Source organism: Choloepus didactylus, chromosome 7, assembly GCF_015220235.1.
Source record: "Choloepus didactylus isolate mChoDid1 chromosome 7, mChoDid1.pri, whole genome shotgun sequence".
NCBI lineage: Eukaryota > Metazoa > Chordata > Mammalia > Pilosa > Megalonychidae > Choloepus > Choloepus didactylus.
Genome location: NC_051313.1, coordinates 13,780,056 through 13,801,300, shown reverse-complemented (window position 1 = coordinate 13,801,300; position 21,245 = coordinate 13,780,056). Strand labels below are relative to the sequence as shown.

Below are 21,245 nucleotides of genomic sequence, written 5' to 3'. Positions count from 1 at the left end.
TCTCCATAATTAGAGGAAAAGCCAATACTGCTTCTGCTAACAAAGAGGAGAGCTCCTCAAGATGATGGAGTAACTCCACCATCAGTTTATGATGTTTTTCCTTGTAGCTTTCATCCCTCAGGGTCCTAAAAATCTAATTTGGGACTTAAATCCGTCAGTAGATACCGCAACACATAGTAGCAGCTGCTCCTCGAATAATTCCTTAGAAGACACAAATTTACCACCCCACTCCACCCCACCCCCACCATAGACACTTTCCTACATCCTGCCCAACTGCAGAGAAGCCAGATGCTGGCACCACTTCCCCTAAGAGGATGTTCTCTGTTTAAAATGTTGGTGCAGTTAGAATGACTCCCAGCAAATAAGGCACCGGGGCCGGCCGCTGGCAGAGGGGAGGACGAAACAGCTGTGGGTTATTACTGATAAGTATCAGTGGCAATTTTGCAGTCTTCTTAAATGCCAAAAAGATAAAATTAAAGAATTTAGATTAGTACCAGAATTATTTCAAATGTTTTAGTCCTACTGAGAATTGTTAAATAAAGCCAAAACATTACCGTGTTTTTAGTACTTCGAGTTTAGATCGAAATGATTCTTGCAGAGTTACTCAGAGTAAAAACAATTATTTAGAATTTTCTAAAAGTTCCACTGACTGAAGTTCATGTTTCTTTCATTGGACTATAATCTGCAGGCAACAGTCCAGAGTCAACAGGCAGAGTTAGCTAGGCATAATTTTGAAAAGAAGTTAGATTTGAAAAAAGCTCAAACATAAATTCAAATATGGGGTTCATGGCCCAATAAGTTTGATATTCTGCTGTCCTCGGTAGTAAAAAATAAATTTGGGGGCAAGCTATGTACAAATTAATCATGTGAATTAATACTAGAAAGGTGAAAAGAATTTCTCTACAAATCAGGATGAGAGGGTTTAACTATAGGAATAGCTTCTAATTACCAGGGTAATTCACCTGGATATCCCCCCCCCAACTCTTTATATAAATATCTTCTTACAGACTTCAACATGTAGAATATCATTACTTTATATCACCGTAACTCTGTGTGAGGGAAGTTAAATGATTGTGATAATTTTATTGTGAATTATCGTTTTTCTAGTCTTATACCGTTTATTCAACAAATAATTGTTGAGCAGCTACACTATGCTAGATCATGCCTTCTAAAGTAGAGTATATCCTGGTGAATCAAAACCACCCTCAGGGAGCTTCCAGGCAGATTAAATTTCCTGTGCCCTTAACTATGACTGTAATTAGAGATTTATTTTTAAATTCCTAAACCTATAGTTCATGTAAATCATATGAACTTTAAAAATTAGCTTACCTGGATTTTCAGGTTATATACCAAAATTGTACTAATTGGGGTACACTGAGTTTTATATTTTAGAAGAACCCTGCGTCAATTAGTTCATCCTTAAATTGAAACAATATCTATCACACTAGGTGTGGAAAGCTGGAGACTAGCTGTTAAATATTTGACTATGAGATATTTCAAAGTCCTATAATGATATAAATAGTAGCTGAAAAGCCTTTGTTTTGCATGGAATTGTATTTTCAAATTTAATATTTTTTAAACATTCATGTTAAATGGTAAACATTGCATGTCTCATAATATGGAATACAACTGAAATAATTTGAATGGGGAAAAAGGAATGCCAAAATCTAAACCATACTTATTCTGAGGTTAGTAGGGTTTAGATATCTTAAATGCCCTATCCAAATTCCACCTCCAGATCCTGTAATGTTGCACTGGAACTTTGCAGATTATTTGAAGGTAGAATAAGATTCAGACAAAATAGCAGACAAGATCGGAATCCTTATAAAAGCAGAAAAGCTATCATTTGACCTGAGCACTCTGTAACTTAAAATCAGGTCATGTATTTATTTTCTTCTGAGTTTGTAGCACATATGAGATGATAAATCATCATTATTTTCCTCTTACCTATAAGTATTCTCTTCAGTTTAAAAAAAAAAAAAAAACTCATCAGAAGGAAAAAGGAAGACAAATCAGCTTCTGTGGTTATTACCCTTTTGTTGTCTCGGTTGGGCTGAGACCAGGACTTTAAAAATAACACCATCCTGGTTCTTTCATGGTATTTCTGGTCCAGCTAAATGCAGGAAGTGGTGGAAATCCCACAGGACACTATAATCACTCAAACGCCTCTGTTGCTGCTCAACAAATAATAAATTATACTCACCACTTGAGGTGTTCAGATCAAACAAGTACATGCACCAGAAATGGCTGAAAGCAAAGACTAGCGATTACAAACATTGCAAACAGAGTTTATCACTAATTTCAAGATTAAAATGATCTTTGAATTGCTCTAAAGAAACCCACACACCACAGGCTTTCAGACCCTTTTGAAGGCACTTTTCTGGATTCAGATTGTACAAAGTAGAAGTGGTGCCATTTCCCAGCCTGCAGAAAACAAGAGGTGGTGGGATGGGTGGGCCAATGCTGCCACCTTCTGGCCGTGGCCTGGTCAGTGGGGAGACGGGAAAGTCTGAACGTGGTGACAAGCATCATTTGAGAAACAAATAACTTTTCCAATGTTTTCAACAGGAGTGTGATCAAGTTCATATAGATGATGTTTCCTCTGATGATAATGGGCAGGACTTAAGGTAAGCCATGCTTTCAGAATGCTGTTTCCTACAGAAATTCAGCTATGGAGTTTTGCACATGTAATTATTTCTTTTATTTCTTTTTAATGTATTTTGGGTGTTGCAGTACCTACAGTTTTGCAACTGATGGCTTCCATGCAGCTGCAAGTAGTGCAAACCTTTGTTTGCCAACAGGTGTAAGAGGAGGGGTTGACTGGATGAGGAAGTTGGCTTTTCGATACAGAAGAGTAAAAGAATTATATAACACCTACAAGAACAACGTTGGAGGTATGTGTGGCTCTTTAAATCTAATAAACGCACTCACGTGCAGGTAGTATTCAAACTGTAATTCTTTGTTAGAGTTAAAAGAAATCACCACGAGGTTATGGGAACTACACTGAGCAGGAATTTTAAGTTTCTTAGAATTGGCGGGAGCAATTTCAACTACAAAATAAACAGCTCTGTCAAAGGAGTTGGAAATTCTTTGCAAAATTTTGTGCCCAGATGTTTTACCAAGATTTACAGCAAGGAATCTGGTTTGCCCCTTTTCAACTAATGCTTGGGATTTTTATCAGTAAGACCTGAGAGAGGAAATGAGGGAAATGTTACAAAGAAGGCATGGCTGAAGACCATGTCCTCCCTCACTGGGACAAAACTTAGCAATCATTGCCTTTTTGAAGTCCTATCAGAAATAAATATAACCAGTGATTAATGCCATTTCAAAGAGTTTCAACAAGTCTATTTTATCCTTTTAAAAACTGCATATTATCCAACAGTTTATATTTCCCATGTATAGTGTTAACTTTGTCATGGTTTTTAAATTTTCAAACTCCATAGGTAGTATCTACACCATTTTAGACCCATCATATACATTATAGGCAACATCAAGACTGGTGACTTCAAAAGTGAGACCCTGGAGGTGCTTCTTGGTGTAATAAACCTTTACAATCTCCTTTATTAGGAATAATTTTAGGTAGGTCACAGTATTCCTGGGATTAGTTATTGGGTCACATAAGATTCTTCTCCCAGAGGTTTTTTGTTTATTTTTTTTTCTGTTTTAAAAAAGGAAGGGTAACTGAGGAGCATAAAAGCAGAATCCAAAATGGAATGATGTAGTTAAATATATTTCTGCATACTATACATATGTGTATTTGCATATATTATAGAAACCATTAGAGTATGATAAAGGTTTCAGATAGAGAATATATATTACACACACCTATCATAAGGTGGGGCTGTAACTCTGCTTGCCGAGTATCCCCAGCACCCAGCATCAAGGCACATAACAGGTGCTCAATAACTGGAAGAGAACCTAAATAGCATAGAACTGTAGACAATAATGTTAGGACGAAAAGGGAGGTTAGATATTGCCTAGCGAAAGACCTTCCTGTACAGTGAGCAACAGGTGCACGCAGACTACTGACTTCGCTCAGGGCTCCAGGGTTCCTAAATCACCCCAGTGCTCTTGACAAGACACGTTTGCAAAATCAAACATGTCTGTATTCTAGTAGAAAACAAATACAGGTAGGTAATATATTCAACCTTAAAACAAATCCCCCATTGGGAAATCTGAATTAATTTTTGTAACTCAGCTGTGGCATTATTTCTCTCTTGCAGAATATTGTTAAAATTAAAAATTAACAAGAATACTAAGAAATAATCTTATAACTTAAAACATTTAAATAACCACATGAGAGTTCATTATCTGTGATATGTGAGCATTTCTTTATTGAATTTAGGATCAGACTTGGCAGAAACTATAAATTTTTGATTAAAAAATCTTCCATCTCTATACATTTTCCTAGTTTTCTGAAATACAAGTTAAATCAGAAATCTTCCTTTTTTAATGGAGTTACATGGTCTTATCATTAAAAATTAACAGCTGCCCCTTTTCTTATAATAATATCAATGTAATTTTCAACAACTGTCCATATCTGTGTCATGTGTTTCAGTATTTTCAACACAATGTTTAACTTCTTTTTACCAAAATATTTATGATAGCTTTTGCACTAGCATTAGAAACATTCTAGTAGCTGTATATGATAATGCCATTATTATTATTTAAAGTGCTACTGTTTCTGATTATTAAGAAACTAAACATTTTCAGGCAGCCTAAAGTCTTGTGTCTCTCCACGAGGGAGAGCCCAATGGACCCCCCCCCCCCCCCAGACCTGCTCTGCCACAGCCTTGGCAAGGCCCAGGTTGAGAGTTTCTGAGCTCTCCAATGGTGGGCATCCACTGAACAGACTCTGGGTTCCGTGAGGGCAGAGGTGGGGTCCCCCTTTTTACTGGTATATCCCCAGTTTTTAGCCCAGTGGCTGACACCTAGATGCTTCTGGATAAATATTTGTTGAATGAATGAATAGATGATCAATTCTGAATGAAGAATCAATAATGGTCTAAATCAATCTCTCTATTTCTGATACAGATTAGACTAAAGATTATCAGACAGAAGGGAATCCTCAAAATAGGAATTCCTGAAAAAAGAAGTTTCCCCTTAACTCTGCCTTGCTTTTTGGTGCTGCAGGACTCCTTGGCCCTGCCAAGCGAGATGCGTGGCTGCAGCTGAGAGCAGAGATCGAAGCGCTGACGGACTCCTGGCTAACAAATGCACTGAAGTCGTTATCAATTATCAGTACTAGGTAAGCGATAGTGTTACAGTTTCTATGTTTACTGTATTGAAGATGTGGTTCTAACAGCCCAACAATACAAAATGTTTTAATTCCTAGACTGTTTTAGAGTTTGAATGGACCTAACAATTCAACCATGCCAGCGATTTTCAACCTCAGTGTGTGTGTGTGGGTGGGTGGGTGCATGCATGTTGGAGCTGGGTAAAGGTTATTACTTCTCAGAATAACCAGGGGATCCCATATCCCCACCCTTCTATCCTCATAGCTGCTGTTAACCCCACAAATAGGTCAAGGAGCTTCTGATGAAACAGGAAGGAGAGCTCTCTCTCTTAGGGACAGTACCACAGTGATGGCAAAATAAAACAATACTGTTTCTCCCAAGAATCCATGTTTTAGGTCTTTCAAGCTAAAATAGAAAATAAGCATAATTTAAATGCATTTAAAAAGCAAGATAAAACATTAGAAAAATTGCTAACCTTTTTGTTGTTCAAACTAAATAGTGAAATACCGGCTTCTCAGTAGTAGATAATAGAATTTAATGCATTTATAACCAGTCGAACACCCATGCGCCATAAATCCCAATTAATAAAGTCATATAGTCTGAAAACTGCTATAAAAAGTGGTAAAAAGTCGTATAGTCTGAAAAGTGCATATAGTCTTAAAAGTGCTAGTGCAGAGGGGACAAAATGTTCCACTGCCCTATTCCAGAGTTTTATTTCTGTGTGAGATGAGCAAATAAAAGGATGCTTAGCAAGTATATAGATAACACAATTCAGAGAGGGATTCTATTGGGAATGATTGAATCAGGATACAGAAAAAATCTTGTCAGGGTGAAAGGAGAGTCCTGTATTAAGAAGAGGAAAGTCAATGGGTGTGTGTCCCCTCCTGGCTTCCCCTAGCCATGGGGCATCATCCGGGGCTGCACGGATGTCAGAGTCTAAATGGGGACAGGGAGGCGGGAACTTGTGTCTGAGCCACAGCGAGCACTTACTCAGGGCACCTTATTCCTACAGGGGCAGTGGCAGCTGAAGGCAGCACCCCGAGCCCCGCAGTGTGGCTGGAGGGGCTTGGGCTGTGCAAAAGAGCTGGTGAAAGAAGCAGTGGAGGGAGGAACCAGGGTGTTCAGTCTGAAGAAGGGGCAGGTTGGAGGAAGATTAACAAGTCCCCTCTGTTAATTAGGACCAATGAGTAGGACTCTTAGCGAGAGGGATTTGGGGCTCCGTGGAAAAAAGAACTTCTCCCTCTCGAAGCTGTTGGAAAATGGGGTGACCGTCTTGTGATCTCAGTAACTGGTGACATGAGAAGCAAAGGTCAGGAAAGCTGGGGTAAGAGTTCTCCTGAGCACCAGAAATTGTGGGCGAAATAGAGCAGGATCTGTGTTTCTCTGAGCAGGAGATCTGTAGTTTTCATATTTAAAAAAGATGTCTCCCAGATTGTTAGAAACCAAAAATTATAAAACTGGAAGGTGAAAGAGGCGGACTCAAATCAGTCAACTACAAAGGTTTGCGATATTAAGAAACAAACAGGCAATGTCATATAGAGTAAATGGCTTATGATTTAAATAAATGAAAAAAGTAGAATACAAAATGTGTATATATAGTATGATCCCAGTGGAAAAAATACATATACAAACAGAAACATTGAAAATAAATGCACAAAATGGGGAGAGTGGTTCTCTCTTGATGGTTAAATAACTGATGTTTTTCATTTTCTTCTTTGTATTTTTCTGTATTTTACAAAATTTCCATTATAAATATATACTACATTTACAATTTAAAAAATCATGTAACTCCAAAGATCTCATAATGTAAATGGTAAAAACTGGATTTCAAAACCACATCTCCAAATTTTTAAAACCTGTGCTTTATTTTAGTCTACCATTTTTTTTGATCCCTGGCATTCATCTGTATTTGAATTTGAATAGCATCTTGTTTTGACAAAATGTGATGGGGAACTTTAAGTGCCACAATATAGTGGTGCCTTTGTACACTATTCTTAGTAATCTCGTTGCCATTATTTGAGGAGTTTCTGTCTGTTGATAGACAAGTTGTTTTCTAGGTCTTCTTTTCCACATGAATGAAATTAAGGATTGTATTGATGATACTTACTAAATTTCTCCCTCTAAATGCCTTTGTTTTTTCATCCCATATAAATGATAACGTCATCACTTGCTCTCAGGAGTCAGAGCTCCTATTCAAAGTCAGAAATCTATGGAGATAATTTAGAAATGAAAATGTTTCAAAAGGCTGGTTCAAATTTGTTTTGGGGAATTCATTGTAATTTTTCCTTCCAAATGAATATGTAAAAGAAAATGAAGCATAATGTTAAGTATGCCTGGGAGTGTCTACATGCCCTTGAAAAGTAGGATTCACCTATGAAAAGTAGGATTCACCTTGCTCCCCCAAGTTGCCAAGATCAAGTTCTTTAAAATATATTTCCTGCTATGAATAAGATGCTAGAAAATTCTAGAAAGAATCCTAGAGACTGTTTCACAGGCCCTCACAAATATGTATTAAAGTCTTGTGATCCAAGCAAAAGGGTCCTTAGCTGTCTGTCATCTAAGTCCCAGTTTCATGCGTGCGGTTGAGTCACTCGAGGCAGGATGGATCCACTCTCTCACACTCCAGGCATTCTTTCTGGGTCTTGTCCTCACAACTCCCAATCTCTTGGTGTTTCCTTTATTTCCCCCAATATCCTAACATGCAATTAACAACCTGTATCACATGATGGGGAGGTGTCCTCACTCTCAAAAGGAGGGGCCTTTGTAGGCTGTGGTTCAAACTGGACCCACTAAACGCAGTTTGCCCTTTTCTCATTGAAGTTGAGGAGGTTCTTCTTCTCCACTTCACCCCCCCAGGATGCGTCATTTGTCAGCCCTTTGATTAGGGCCTACCTGGGCACTTGCAAAGAATCCAAGAACTCCTTCTGCCCGTCCCATCACCCTTTTTCTATGTCCTCTACTTCCCAGGCCTAAAAACTCTGTGACATGGAGACTTATCACCAGAAAAATAAAAAATACATACCTGACCTAGGTACTTGTAAAACTTAGAACTAAGCCATCCCCTCCTCCAAGAAGCCTCCCATGATTGATGCTGGTTGAGGTAGGCATTCTCTGAGATCTCAGAGGGACTTGAGGATATCTTTATTATAGAATGTATTTCATCTTGCACTTAATCTGTCTTTTCTCTCGACTTTGTGATCTAAAGTGGAAGAAAAGAAAGCAAACATGTCATTCATCCACTTCTTTTCTCTCATCGTCTTCTGCTTCCCCCGTTTTCCCCAGCACCCTTCATGGTGTCTGCCAGAGAGCAGGCACCCCCTAAAAGTTGCTGAATGTTGAAAGGTTAGATTAACAGGGGCCCCCTATTATGAAATTCAGAGACCACAGTGACAATTTTAGACCTGTTGTGTTAGAAACCATTTAGTATTAGAAATCAAATATGTTTATTTCCTCCCTGTCTTAGGAGTAACTGTGTAAATGTCTTGGTAACGACAACCCAACTGATCCCAGCACTTGCAAAAGTTCTGCTCTATAGTTTAGGAGGTGCTTTCCCCATTGAGAATATTTACAGTGCAACTAAAATAGGTAAGAAAATGATTTTAAATATTTTTTTTATTTAAAATATGAAATGTGTTTTCAGGAGTCTTTAATTGTGTCTCTGCATGAATCTCTTTTTCATCAATTTTGCAATTAGAGCATCAAGCAAATTTGGGTGGAGCTCAAATAGCAAAGTCCCCTGCAACTCATTGTACATGTGTAAATTTTATGAGACAGTTGACTGGTAAAATTCCAAACTCAGTATCTGGATAGCTCTGGCTCACTCTTTATATTTCATAGAGACTTATAGGCATGTTATCTGTACAATATACACTCTCTCTAGCCATGGTGTTGGATATTTTAATTAATATGTTTACATGGCACTGCATTCTTGACATTACATATGCAGTAATCTAGATCCAAGATAAAAATACTATTTTGACATTATACAGGTAGATTGAACTACTGCCCTTTATTCCAGAAAAAAAATAAAAATAAAAGAGTTCCATGAATCAGAAAATATAATTGGAATATTCTTATCACATGAGTGGCTGGAAATCCACATTCCCAAAAATGTGCAGTGGCGTTACTTTGTTTATTTGGATAATATCTATCTACGGAGCCATCTTTGACTTCAAATGCATTTCATAGACTATGACTTCTATTAAACTTTCAAAAACAAAACTTCATCAACTCCCGCCATCTTGAAAGTTAAAAGAGAACAGCTCATGTGTTCTGCTGTCTGTCAAGGAAATGCCTGGGGAAATAGATGGGCTTCCTAAAGTGCCCAGGAGGTCAACAAACGTAGGCTCTGGCACCTTGACAAGAGAAATTCAAAATCCTAAAATCCCCCACCAAAAATAACCTGCTATAGGCCTTGCAAAGGTCTGGCATTAGCACTGGCAAAAGAAGCCCCTGGTTGCAGCTGTTTCAGGAGTACAGTTAAAGAGAGACCAGCCTTCTCATAAAGGAAACTCGAGCCCTGGTTCCAATCCCATGCCTTTTTTTACATAAAGATATGTATTTATGTTAGCAGAATTAATATACAGGAGAACTTGATTTTGATTTTTGAGAAAGCACGTAATTTTACCCCAGCGTAGACATTTCTTTTATTAAGGATGGAATTCTTTTTTATGGGTCAAGTTGTTCCTTATATTTAATCTGAAAAAAATCATTTTTTTATTTTTCCCTTTAAGCTGATATTATTTCTAGCAGATTAAGAAAAAATGCAAAAGTAGCCATAGCAGCATGAAACTACTGGGGGTGAAATTCAGAGAATACCAGTGTGAAAATGGAGAACACATAGACATTCCAGGGTCAGATTCCTATAGTGCAGCCAGAAGATAACAGCCCAATCCTTAGTGCAGTGAATCTGAGCAGAATAGCTCCCGTGCACTTGAAGAAAGCAGTTCCTTATCAAGGTAATCCCACATCTTAGTATTTCATCTTTCCTTTTAGGTGAATCTTCAGTTTCTCACAGTAAGGTTTTCAGCTGATTTTTCTAAAGTACTTAAAATAAACTAGAAAAAATTGAGATATAGAATCACCCCAAAAAATGTTAAAACTTAACAATTGCTTGTAAAATTGTGCACGTATTCTTTTGGTGGAGCAAAACCTACCAACACTTTCTCTGGGTCAAATGCTTAACCTTACAGAGTTTTTCAGAGAATAAAACACATTTGCTTAACAGTGTGCGGTAAGCAGAGACTTAGATTATTCAGAAGTGTTTGTTGATTTCTTAGACCCAGAGGTTGCAAGCCAGTTGAAGTGATGCTGAAGAGAAATTAACTTAAGACTTTATAAATCTTTAGGTTAACGAATGCAGTGACTGGAAGAATAAGCAGTGCATTGTTTTTCAGGCAAGGAAAGCTGTTTTGAGCGTATAGTGTCCAGATTTGGCACTAACATAACTTATGTTGTGATTGGAGATGGCCGAGATGAGGAGCTTGCCGCTAACCAGGTAACTTCACTCTGAACTGTATCTCATTTATCTTCCAGGAAAAGAAAGTTGCTTTGAACGAATAATGCAAAGGTTTGGCAGAAAAGTAGTATATGTTGTAATTGGGGATGGTGTAGAAGAAGAACAGGCAGCAAAAAAGGTAACCTGTCTCAAACAATGTTGGTGTGGTACTTCTAATGCAAGCCTTTTTGTTTGCATATTCCTGTAGTTTGGCCCAGTGGCAGCTTTTCCAATGATTTCAGCTTACAGATCAAAGCAATGAGAGTATGAGAAGGTCATTACTTACATTCAAATGAACCATTTGGAGTCTAGCATTTTTTTTTTTGCCTGACATTTGATAGGAAATGCAGGAAAATTTAGCTATATTTATCTGGATGGGTAAATATATATGGGTGTATCTATATATATATATATTAGACACACATACGGATGTCGATGACACAGCAGCCTGTATGAGTGATGGGGAAAAACGACCATTGTTAAGCATGTGAAATTTAGCAAGATAAAGAGGTTTATTGAGCCCCATAGAAAAATCAAGCTCAGTTCTCACCCTTCTCCTCAGCCACCCCTTTATGCCGCATGGTCCTTGCGAGTGCTAGGAAGTAAGTATGCTCTATAAGGATAAATTTTGAGAGTAGATTTAATAAATGAAGAAAAACTGTTGAGAGAAAATTTAAGAAAACGCTATTGGAATGCCATGTGTTATTTGTATCCCTTTGTGCCAACTTGTCCTAGAGATTTAGGGGCAATGTGTCTCACCTCTTATAGAAGAGTGTCCTCAGTTTCAGCAAGCCATCATTACTTGATTGAAATCAGGCAGCTGGCCATGAACAGTCAGATCTCCTCACCCGGGGTTTTCAATAAGCCTTTTCATTTGGCCCATGTTTCTGAAGAAGAAACAAGGCAATTGAAAACCATTAAATGATTGGTTCATGATCAAAAGAGGCTTGATATTAGGGTTGACCCCAAACACCAGACCATCAGTCAACACAACCCTGAGCTCTGCTGCTTCCTTCAGCAGATAATAGCGGAACATCACCCAGCCAAGGTAAAAGTACTAGAATTTATAAAACAATTACTGTTTTAAAGTAATGACATATCAGCTCATCATGTTTACATGGAAGGTATTTTCATCCTCATTACCCTGAAAAGATTTCAAATCATCATCTTATAAAGCCTTCACTAAACATTTGCATGTGCAGGAGGGTTTAACTGATTTGTTTTCCAAAATATTAGCAACATAATAAAGGGTTCCCTAGAAACGTTTGTGGCTATAATAGAAGGAGAAAGGAAATGGTTTATGCTTCTAGTCCATTCACATCAAGCAAAGTGGACAAAAAGAAACTGCTTCCACCTTAGAAGGCTTGGTGACAGCATTGGCAGCCATACTTGAAATTCTCCATGCTTTGCTGTAATATTAAGAGAGCTGCTGCAGGCTCTGCCACCCACAGAGCACCTCGGTCTTAATTAGCAATGTCAGCGACCCAAGCCAGCCCACTGGCCAAGGGTGTTCTGTAGGAGGTGAGGGCTGCAGTCCTAAGGAATCCAACTTTCGTTGCTGACTGCTACTTGAAATGCTTCCAGTCACACAAGTGGAATCTCTTCTGGAGTTTCTCAATGTCCTGAGTCCACGTTGTTTTAACTTTTCATGTTGGCACCAAAATTGCCCCCAACAGATAGCAGTAGTGATGCAGCCACTGCCGGCAATAGTTTACCTATCATTTAGCCCCTGCAGAATTCACGTATGTCTGGGTTAGGGGGTGACAAAATTCACTTTTCCAAACTGGAAACCATATTTGTCTCTGAAAAAGAAAGCTTATAAAGTGCTTCAGGTATCCACAGTGTGAAAGCTAGACGTGGTGCACCAGTTATTCTACCTTCTGTTTTACGCCCAAAACTTCAGGAGAAAAAGTTGTGACTAAGTGAATAAGAACTTTGGTTAGAATGCTATTTCCAAATGGTTGTTTATGTAGGTACAGTTTTGGTGATGGGGCAGGCTTATAATTCTGTTTTGAAACACAGGTGGTTGGTTTCTCTAGTACCCAGAATGCATGCCTTCCTTTGGATGTAGCTATAATTGCATGTGCAGAAACATTGAGTACTGTTTTGTTATTACAAATAGATCTGAGCTGAGTGGAAAAAAAAAAGTTACTTCTAGGCACATTACTGTGCTTTAATTTGACCTAAACAAATACACTGTTTTGGAAATTTAAGAAGAAATTTTGAAGTTTAGCACTAGTAATGTATAATGACACTGTCCTATAGAAATATATAACAGAAGCAGCATATGTAATTTTAAATGTTTAGAAGGCACATTAAAAAAAAGGTAAAAAAGAAACAGGTAGAATTCATTATAGTAATTTATTTTAGTTCACCCAATATATCCAAAATATATTATCTCAACACATTATCGATATAAAAATTATTAATGTGATAGTAACATTTTCTTTTTCATTAGAAGTCTTTGAAATCCAGTATTATTTTGCACTAGACTAGCCACATTTCAAGAGCCCAGTAACTATATATGGCTAATGACTACCTTGTTGGACAGAAGAGAATTGTATTATGATTATCATGAGTATGATGAAGCTTAAGGTTTATAATCAAGTCTCTCCCATTATGTATATGTATTTACATTATATATAAATATATTCTGTACCTATATGTATTCTAGAATATGTCATCCAGCCCACACCAACCAATAATGGCTTGTTTTTTTTTTTGGACCAATTGCTCCAGTGCAGTGTTTCTCAACCCTTTTCTCTTTATCACTCCCCCAACACAGTTGTTTTAGACAGTTTTTTTCTTAGTAACCTCCCTCCGTGAAATTTTAATACCCCGTATCTACTGCACACTGGTATATCTTCGGAGGGTTGTGAACCATTGTAATGCCTAATATTTTTTCACCTCCTGCACAAGCACCCATTTTGGTCCTCTGGGGGATGATCTCTCATCCATAAAGAATGTGTGCTGGAGTATCTTCTCTAAGCCCCACACCAGTGACATAAATCAGGTTGATTCTATTGGCTTAAATGATTAGTTACTCCAGAACAGTAAGGAAATTCATCATCCACATAATATTGTCTACCTTAAATAATCCACTTCCAAATTATTTTTACATAGAAAGGAATTTGTGGCCTTTTTCTCTCAAATAGGCAAAAGTCCCTGAACATAGGAAATTTATGTATTTTTACTTTACTTTTAACTGAGAGGTGGACCTTTAGGAGTCATATAGTGATTAAAAGTTGCTTTCCATCCTCCATGTAGGATTTTGATGTTTTGATGCCCAGCTTGTTTTCCCACATGCTGATGTTGACAATGACACCTTCCAGAATATTCAGTTACGCTAGAAAATTCAATATTTGCATTTGTCATCATTAAAATCCAGTTCAGATCTATTTCCTGATGATTTTGGCAAAGCCATAGTGATGCTCCCAAGCCTTCCAATGTCATCATCCCTCCGTTAAACGCCCTCCCTTGACTTTGGGTGATACCAGTCCTTTTGTGTGCCACTGCTTCACTGAGGCAATAGTTTTGATCTCTCTCCATCCTCTCCCCTTCTCTCTCCCCTCCCTCCATCTCTTTGCCACACAGCACAACATGCCCTTTTGGAGGATATCAAGTCACTCAGACCTCTTGGCGCTACACCAAGCACTGGAATTAGAGTATTTGTAACTGTGTTCTCTAGGTGGAGATCCATTTTATATATATATATTTCAAGTACACTGAAGTTTTATGTGTGATTCAATGCCTCTGGCTTTACACATATAAATTGTCTTAAAGGATGAAATCGTATTTGGAATGAAAATTCCGGAATGAAGAATTCAGATTGCTGAATGGAATTCAAATTTAGTGCTACAGAAAGGAAGCTCTATGGTCTTATATTTACAACGCTTTAATGGTTTTTTTAAAAAGAACCTGTGGAGGTTGCTGGTACACACCCAATGAGTCCTAACTGGAATTCACTGCTTTAGCAAAGAACTCTTACCCTGGCAAGGCCGCAACACCCGTGTTCCGTTTGACAAGGTGGTATTCAACAACATTCCTCAACATGGGATATCTTCTCAGCTCTGAGGTTTGAATCTGACTTTAGCCTACCTACCCCGAAAATCTGAATTGGAATGCACTCAGACTGTATAAGGACAGTCCTCTCTAGACCTATAATTTGTGTAAATTATTGATGAAAATAATTTACTGTGACTTTATTAGCAGCTGACTTTGAAAGTGGATGCAATTTTTTTTCTTTCATTTGTGGGGAAGGGAGGTTGGGAGGGGAGATGGGGATATAATATTGCCTCTTTTTTAAGTTTGGCAAAGAGAATGTTCATACTGATATGCTGTGCCTTAAAGACAAGACAGCGTTTGTGTGTTACATTGTAACTTTGGTTAAAATCTCTGTAGATAATGAATACCAGAAGCCTTTGTTATTGCTAATTCTCAACATGACCAAATTGAAAATTCAAGCTGTCGAAGCTTAATACTGCAGCGAGAAACTGAAGGTTTGTTGCAATAAGAAAAAATAATAATAAAGGAAAGCTTTTGTTTTTATTTGGGTTCTTAAAAATTCCAATCATTGTATGAGACATCTGTTTGTGCATCCAACCATAAGCAGACAGCTTGGGAGAGACTGTGGGTCCTTAACCTAGAAACTAAAATATGTGTTGAAGTCTCAAGTACCCTTTCTACTCTTAGAAAACTAAGAGCCATATTCATGACAACTTGCACAGTTTTGAGCTTGAGACTTTCTGGTATGTGCAAGTTGCATAGAGCAAAATATTCTTGTGCATATCATCAAATTCTGTCACCCCAACTTTCTTAGATTATGTTCATTAAGTGAAAATGGCTTAAAATAAAGTTAAGCATATTTTTTCTAATGCCATTGCAAAAATGAAATGTCATCAGTAGTTGAAGGCCCAGATGGCTTTTAAGGAAAGTGAATCCATGCAAGTTTTACCTACAGTTTCATCATAAAATATATTAGCAAGTGAGCCAGATCTTGGAGGTATTACTGAAATCACAGTAGTAAAAAATGACCTGGTTCTCTGTCTTAACATAACACACCAATACAGTTTCTCTCCATTGCAGATTTCCGTGCTTTAGTTTCTCCCTGTACCTTCCTGCACAACTGACTGCATTCATTGCAAGGGGAACCTGCCATCATTGTGTTTGCATGGGTTTTTTTTCTTGGTTAGGTACACGACCCAGGTTCTCTTGTCGTTTTCTATGACGTGATCTCCCTTGTGGAAACTTAAGACCTCAAGACCAGGAGCATTTTCGTGGTGTCTGCACCTGCAGTTCTGTGTTTATAATGTCCTAACGTGGAACCTGGAATCCAGCTAAAAGGCAGTGCCCTCACCAGAGTGGTCCGTGGTAATTCATCAGCTGAGGCTTTCGTGGCTTCAGTGAGGTCGATGCTTTGCATGCTGGTCACAACATTCGCTATGAAAATACAATTGTATTTTTTCTATGTTCTAAAAACTGTGTTTCTTTACTGAGTGTTCAGGCCATGTTTATGTTGGGCAGAGAGAGATGGAGAGTCCCAATTTTGCATAAATTTGTGATTTATGTGATTTAATAAACCTTAAGCTTATTGTTTAAATTTTGTAGCTTTTGGCTACCTGGACCCCAAATGCTGTTACAGACAAATTATTGTTGGAATACTTTTAGCAATAGTCATAATGAAATCTTATACTTCTGTTGGCCTTTATCTTGAAAATAACAGTTTAAAAAATGGAAGAGTTGTGTTGATCATCAGTACTTTATTTTGTGCACTTGAAACTTACCTATTTATTGCTGTGGAAAAAAATGTATTTTCTGTATAGGCAGTTTTTTTTTTTAAGATAGAATTATGGCATTACATCTAAATTGTTGATTTTTTTTTTTTATTTCAAACAAGGCAGGCTTCATATGCTGCTAAAACCTGCAGGTGCAGAAAGAAATGTCCCTCCAAAAAGACAGAAAGAAGTGCCAGTGATTGCACCACTCCATGCTGCTTCTAATGGCACATCTTTTTCTCTGGTTATGTGAGCAGAAGAGGCTGCCAGCATCAGAACTAAATGCCAGGTTGATGGACAACAGTCTCCCTGGTGTGACAAGGGTGCAGGCCATAGAGACAGCCCAGCTTAGTCACATGACTTTGAGCATGCCCCAACTAGAACCCCACTCCCCACCCCCCGACAACCTTAGGAACAGAAAGTCCTCTTACTTTCTGATCTGAAAAGATAAAAATAAATCTGCCAACAAATAACCCCTTTAGCAATCCCCACATCCCATTTACGAGTAGAATATTGTGACTTATTGTACCCCAGTTCTGTAACTAAAATGGGTTTTTGGCTACTGAACAAACTTGGTATGTTTCTAGGAAATACAACCACCTTGTGTTGCACCCAAAAAATACCAAGATCATATAATTTCAGTCGCAAAATAGATAGCTTGGCTACGATATTATAGAATATAAGTCTAAGTCACCATACCCCTGCAAAAATTTGTAAATCAAATTTGGAAGCAATACATATATATATTAGAATAATGTAGTTTGCACACAAGAAAAGTAGGTAACAGCTGTCTCTAGGAATCTTTTTTCCTTAGTCTCTGGGTGAGCTATTCAAAATAGTGTCAACATTATGCTCCAATATGAATTTTTTTGTTTTTGGTTTTAAACCACATTTGTTTATTCCTCCATTCTTGGTGAATATGGCATTTAGTATTTCCTTTAAAAACAAATTTAAGCATCATGAGCCAAGTTGCATTTTGACTCCCAACTATTGTAGCATTATGGAATCTCACAAAGTCAAGGGGGTTCTGTCATATATATTAGTAAGGTAGAGTTTATCGATGGCCTACATAATTTAAAGAAATGTAAATTAATATTAAATGCTTGTAAAAATATGTACATCTTTACTATTTCTCAATAAATACCTTTGGAAATGTTTTCATTTTCTTCACTCTCCCATGTTGTAGAGTTTTTGTTGTATTCGTTTAGCTCTAGTCAAGGTAATGTGAAATTTGTATTTTCTTGATGTATTCTCACTTTCTCTTCTTTGTGCCTAAAGTGCATAATTTGATTTGAGGAGAGCTGAGCTGTAACACACTAACCAAAACTAGAAAGTAGACTGGTTTACTGAGAAAAGGGGAGTTGCATAGGTTTTTACATATAGATAGCTTCATTCAAATATGTAATGTAGCTGCAATTCACTAATGATAAAGTAATGCAAGTTTCCTTTAGAAGGATATGGAATATGGTTTATGGGTAGCTCCAAAGAGGCTAATAGTAGAGTGCTTTTCTGAAAGAGGTTTAACAGCCCTTTTGTTTTCTTGTGCGTGCTGTTGATTTATTTGCAAGTTGTTCACAAGCAAACCAAAGACAAATTTCAGACCAACCTCTGCTCATTCACAATTTTTAAATTATCAGCTTCCAAATTAAGGAGCTTCAAGTGGAATTATGCGGGAACTCTTTGCTGAGCCTTACACCGTACAGAAATCACATATGACCTAAGGGAATATAAGGAATACATTTAAAGTAAAATAATATACTACCTTACCTCTCTACTTCCTTATATCCAATTACCACTGAAATCTGACTTTTTGAGAACGACTTACTTGTATGTATCATCTCACACCCCCTCCCCTGAACTCCAGACAACTCTACCCTATTTTTCTATCTGGTGTTCTAACTCCTACTCCCACCACTTCTCACCAGGAAGCACTAAAGAAGAAAAAAGACTCTAGTAAGTGTTTTTCTTGTCTGTGGTGGTGCTTGTTGCTGGAGGGACATATTGAAGGACCTGAGAGTGGGGTTGTCCAGGGGGAAATTGAATTTGCAGTGACTTCCTGATTGTTTGTCAAACACTCTGCCATGTCGTAACTGAATTACTCTGAAAGCAGTAAATCAAATCCTAATAATTTCACCAAACCATATCAGTTAGTCATGTTTAAAGCATTTACCCCTTGTATACCCTCGGGACGGCATGGTTGAAAGACTAGGAGTGCTGCCAGGATGTATAATGTGTATAAACAATGAACAACATGGACATTTATTTAAGGTCTCCTGTTGATTTAACATCCTGCTTCTCCATCCCCTTGCCTTACGCCAGTTTGCAGGAAAGATAAAGTAATAATATTTCTGGATTTACAACCCTGAAGAAATTCAGTTGCCCCTGTATACTCTTCATCTGTGTCTTTTGTACATGCCATAGCTAGCTTATGCCTGCTTAGAAACAACCGTGACATTTCTCATTTATTGGCCAAAGTAAGGAAACCTTTTTGAGAAAGACTCCGCAACAGAATGACATGATTTACTCACTTACTCTTAGTCAGATTTATGTCTTCCCTCAAATATGAGTTTCATTAGAATATATTTATTATGCTGGAATAAACTATTACATGAGAGACAGTATAATTTCTAGTATGTGAATAGAAAGTAAAATGTATGCCAAACACACACCTGTAAAACGATCATATTTGGCTCATTAAATGACTTGGACAGCAGTTACAGGAGCAGCAGAGAGTGGGTGGGGGTGACACTGAAAGAGCTGTGAATAAAGTGGGGAAACAGGCATTATTTTTAAAATTTTAATCCAGAGATTTACAAATGGCAAGTGCATTTTCCAAGTTCTGAGTATCCCCTGCTTTCCTACATAAAACCTACTACCACGCACTGGTCACTTCAAGAATTCATTTTTCCTTGAAAATGCCTCTGGGACAGATTATTCAAGATATACTTAAAAAGAATTGACTTTAAAGAAGAGGAAAAAAAAAAAAGGGAAGATTTTCCTTGCTTCTGTCTGCACAGAGCAAGAATGTTGATCTATACATTTTCTTATACGTCCGTGAAGATTTTATTATCGATTTTGTTGCTGCTGATGCTGCTGGTGGTGATATTGTTTTTACATCATCCAACCTCATCTCATCTGCTGGGCAGACGCAGCTGGCCACGTTGCAGTGAGGTGAGGAATGGAAACTTTAGGGAGTGTCAGGCGTTTCCATAGTCAGTACCCAGCTCCTGAGTGAGTGTGCCAGAGAGAGAAGGAGGAAGGAAAGTAAGATACGAAGAGACTTACGATGAGCCAAGAGGTTAACCTGTGTCACCTCATTTAATGATCATGTCCCAGACAGTTGGCATTGTTGGTGCCATTTTATAGTTTAAGTGACATTCCAAGATCAAGCAACTTGAGGGTGGCTCAGATAAAGTGGGTACTTGGATCTGTCAGTCTGACTCTGTCTGGACTATAAGGTCATGCTCATTGCCCCCATCTGGCTATCCATTATTAGAGAAGAGTTGCTCAGAACTTGCAGAGGTATGAGCTGAGGAAAGATGTGATCAAGAGGAGATGCAATTGCAGGCAAAGGAGTTAACGCTAACTTTTCTCTCCCCAAAGACTTAAATACTATGCAAGTAACTGCTCTGTTGCCAAGGTGAGAATGGTTCTTGTTCAGTGGAAATCTTACTTTTGCAGATGAATGGTTGAGGGGCCCTTAGCTGATGATTTGGCTTGGAGATCACAATGACGTCCACTTCTTTATGGAGAACCGAGAGATCACTAATCAGAGGAAAGCTGCTGACTTGATCTTCTTTTAGCTTAAAGCACATTTTCCAGACACCTGTTCAAGACACCTTTCCTTGGTACCACACACATCAGTGGTTCTGGACACGACTGACTTGTCTGACCCTTGAAGAGGGCCGTGGACAGCCTTCTGCCCAGAGTTGGGAATTAAGAAGTCTCTGGAGCCTCCTAGTACAGGGAAAACAAATCAGGATGGAGCATTGAGGAATCAGCATGATTTCAGGAGGATTTGGATGGAAGATGCCCAGAGGGAAGTCCCTAAAGGATAAATGGAGAGATAAAGTTTTTAAAAACAGCTTGACCATCTTTGTGTCTTTTTCTGAAATTCTCTAGTGGATGCGACATATTTTATGTACATGGTATCCCATTTTTTGGGGAGCCACCATCTCTGTGGGTACATGGCTCAGCCCTAGCTAACTAGCATCCTGAATCCCATTTGCTATGAGTTATTTGTCCAAGAATGAGCACAAGACCCAAACCAGGCCTGTCGAAATTCTCCGCCAGACTTTTCTCCAAAGCTGTTTTGAAACATGGTGCTTCTGGGGACATGAGCTCTGGTGGCTGTTGGCCAAGAATCCCAGGACCATCTTTCCCACCACATGACGGAACTCAAATAGGAAGCCAGCATAGGGGAAAAAGGAGCAGAGAGATGGCATCTCAGGGTATCAGTGGAGCATTTGTTTCAACTTAGAACTATGCCTGGATATTTCAATTTGATAAACCATAAAGTGCTTTTCTTTTTCCTTAACTTTGTTTGAATTTGATTTTTGCCATTTGCAGTCAAGAGGTTTTTCACTAAGATCTAAGGGAAATGTTGACTCCCAGAACAAATGACATAAAGCATGCCCTCCAGTTAAGGCTTGGGAGAATAAAGGGGGTTAGAGTTGGTCACTGGAAGCAAATAAAGCAGATTTAGGACTCCTGACGATGGTCTTCTCAAGGTCTTAG

General features: G+C 38.2%; 1 protein-coding gene across 12 annotated transcripts in view; it reads left to right on the top strand.

Moving 5' to 3' along the window:
* Positions 1-17,615, top strand: part of EYA4 (EYA transcriptional coactivator and phosphatase 4) — a 307,648-nt gene extending 290,033 nt beyond the window's left edge. For 7 of the 12 annotated variants that reach the window (XM_037844422.1, XM_037844416.1, XM_037844414.1 and 4 more), the window contains 6 exons: positions 2,569-2,627; positions 2,734-2,894; positions 5,134-5,248; positions 8,701-8,822; positions 10,773-10,873; positions 14,329-17,615. In XM_037844422.1, coding sequence (XP_037700350.1) covers positions 2,569-2,627; positions 2,734-2,894; positions 5,134-5,248; positions 8,701-8,822; positions 10,773-10,873; positions 14,329-14,409 — 639 coding nt within the window. In that variant the 3' untranslated portion in view covers positions 14,410-17,615. Of the gene's footprint in view, positions 1-2,568; positions 2,628-2,733; positions 2,895-5,133; positions 5,249-8,700; positions 8,823-10,633; positions 10,735-10,772; positions 10,874-14,328 lie in introns of all 12 variants that reach the window. The other 5 variants (XM_037844425.1, XM_037844424.1, XM_037844420.1 and 2 more) reach the window with 2 other exon arrangements.
* Positions 17,616-21,245: the final 3,630 nt, after the last annotated feature.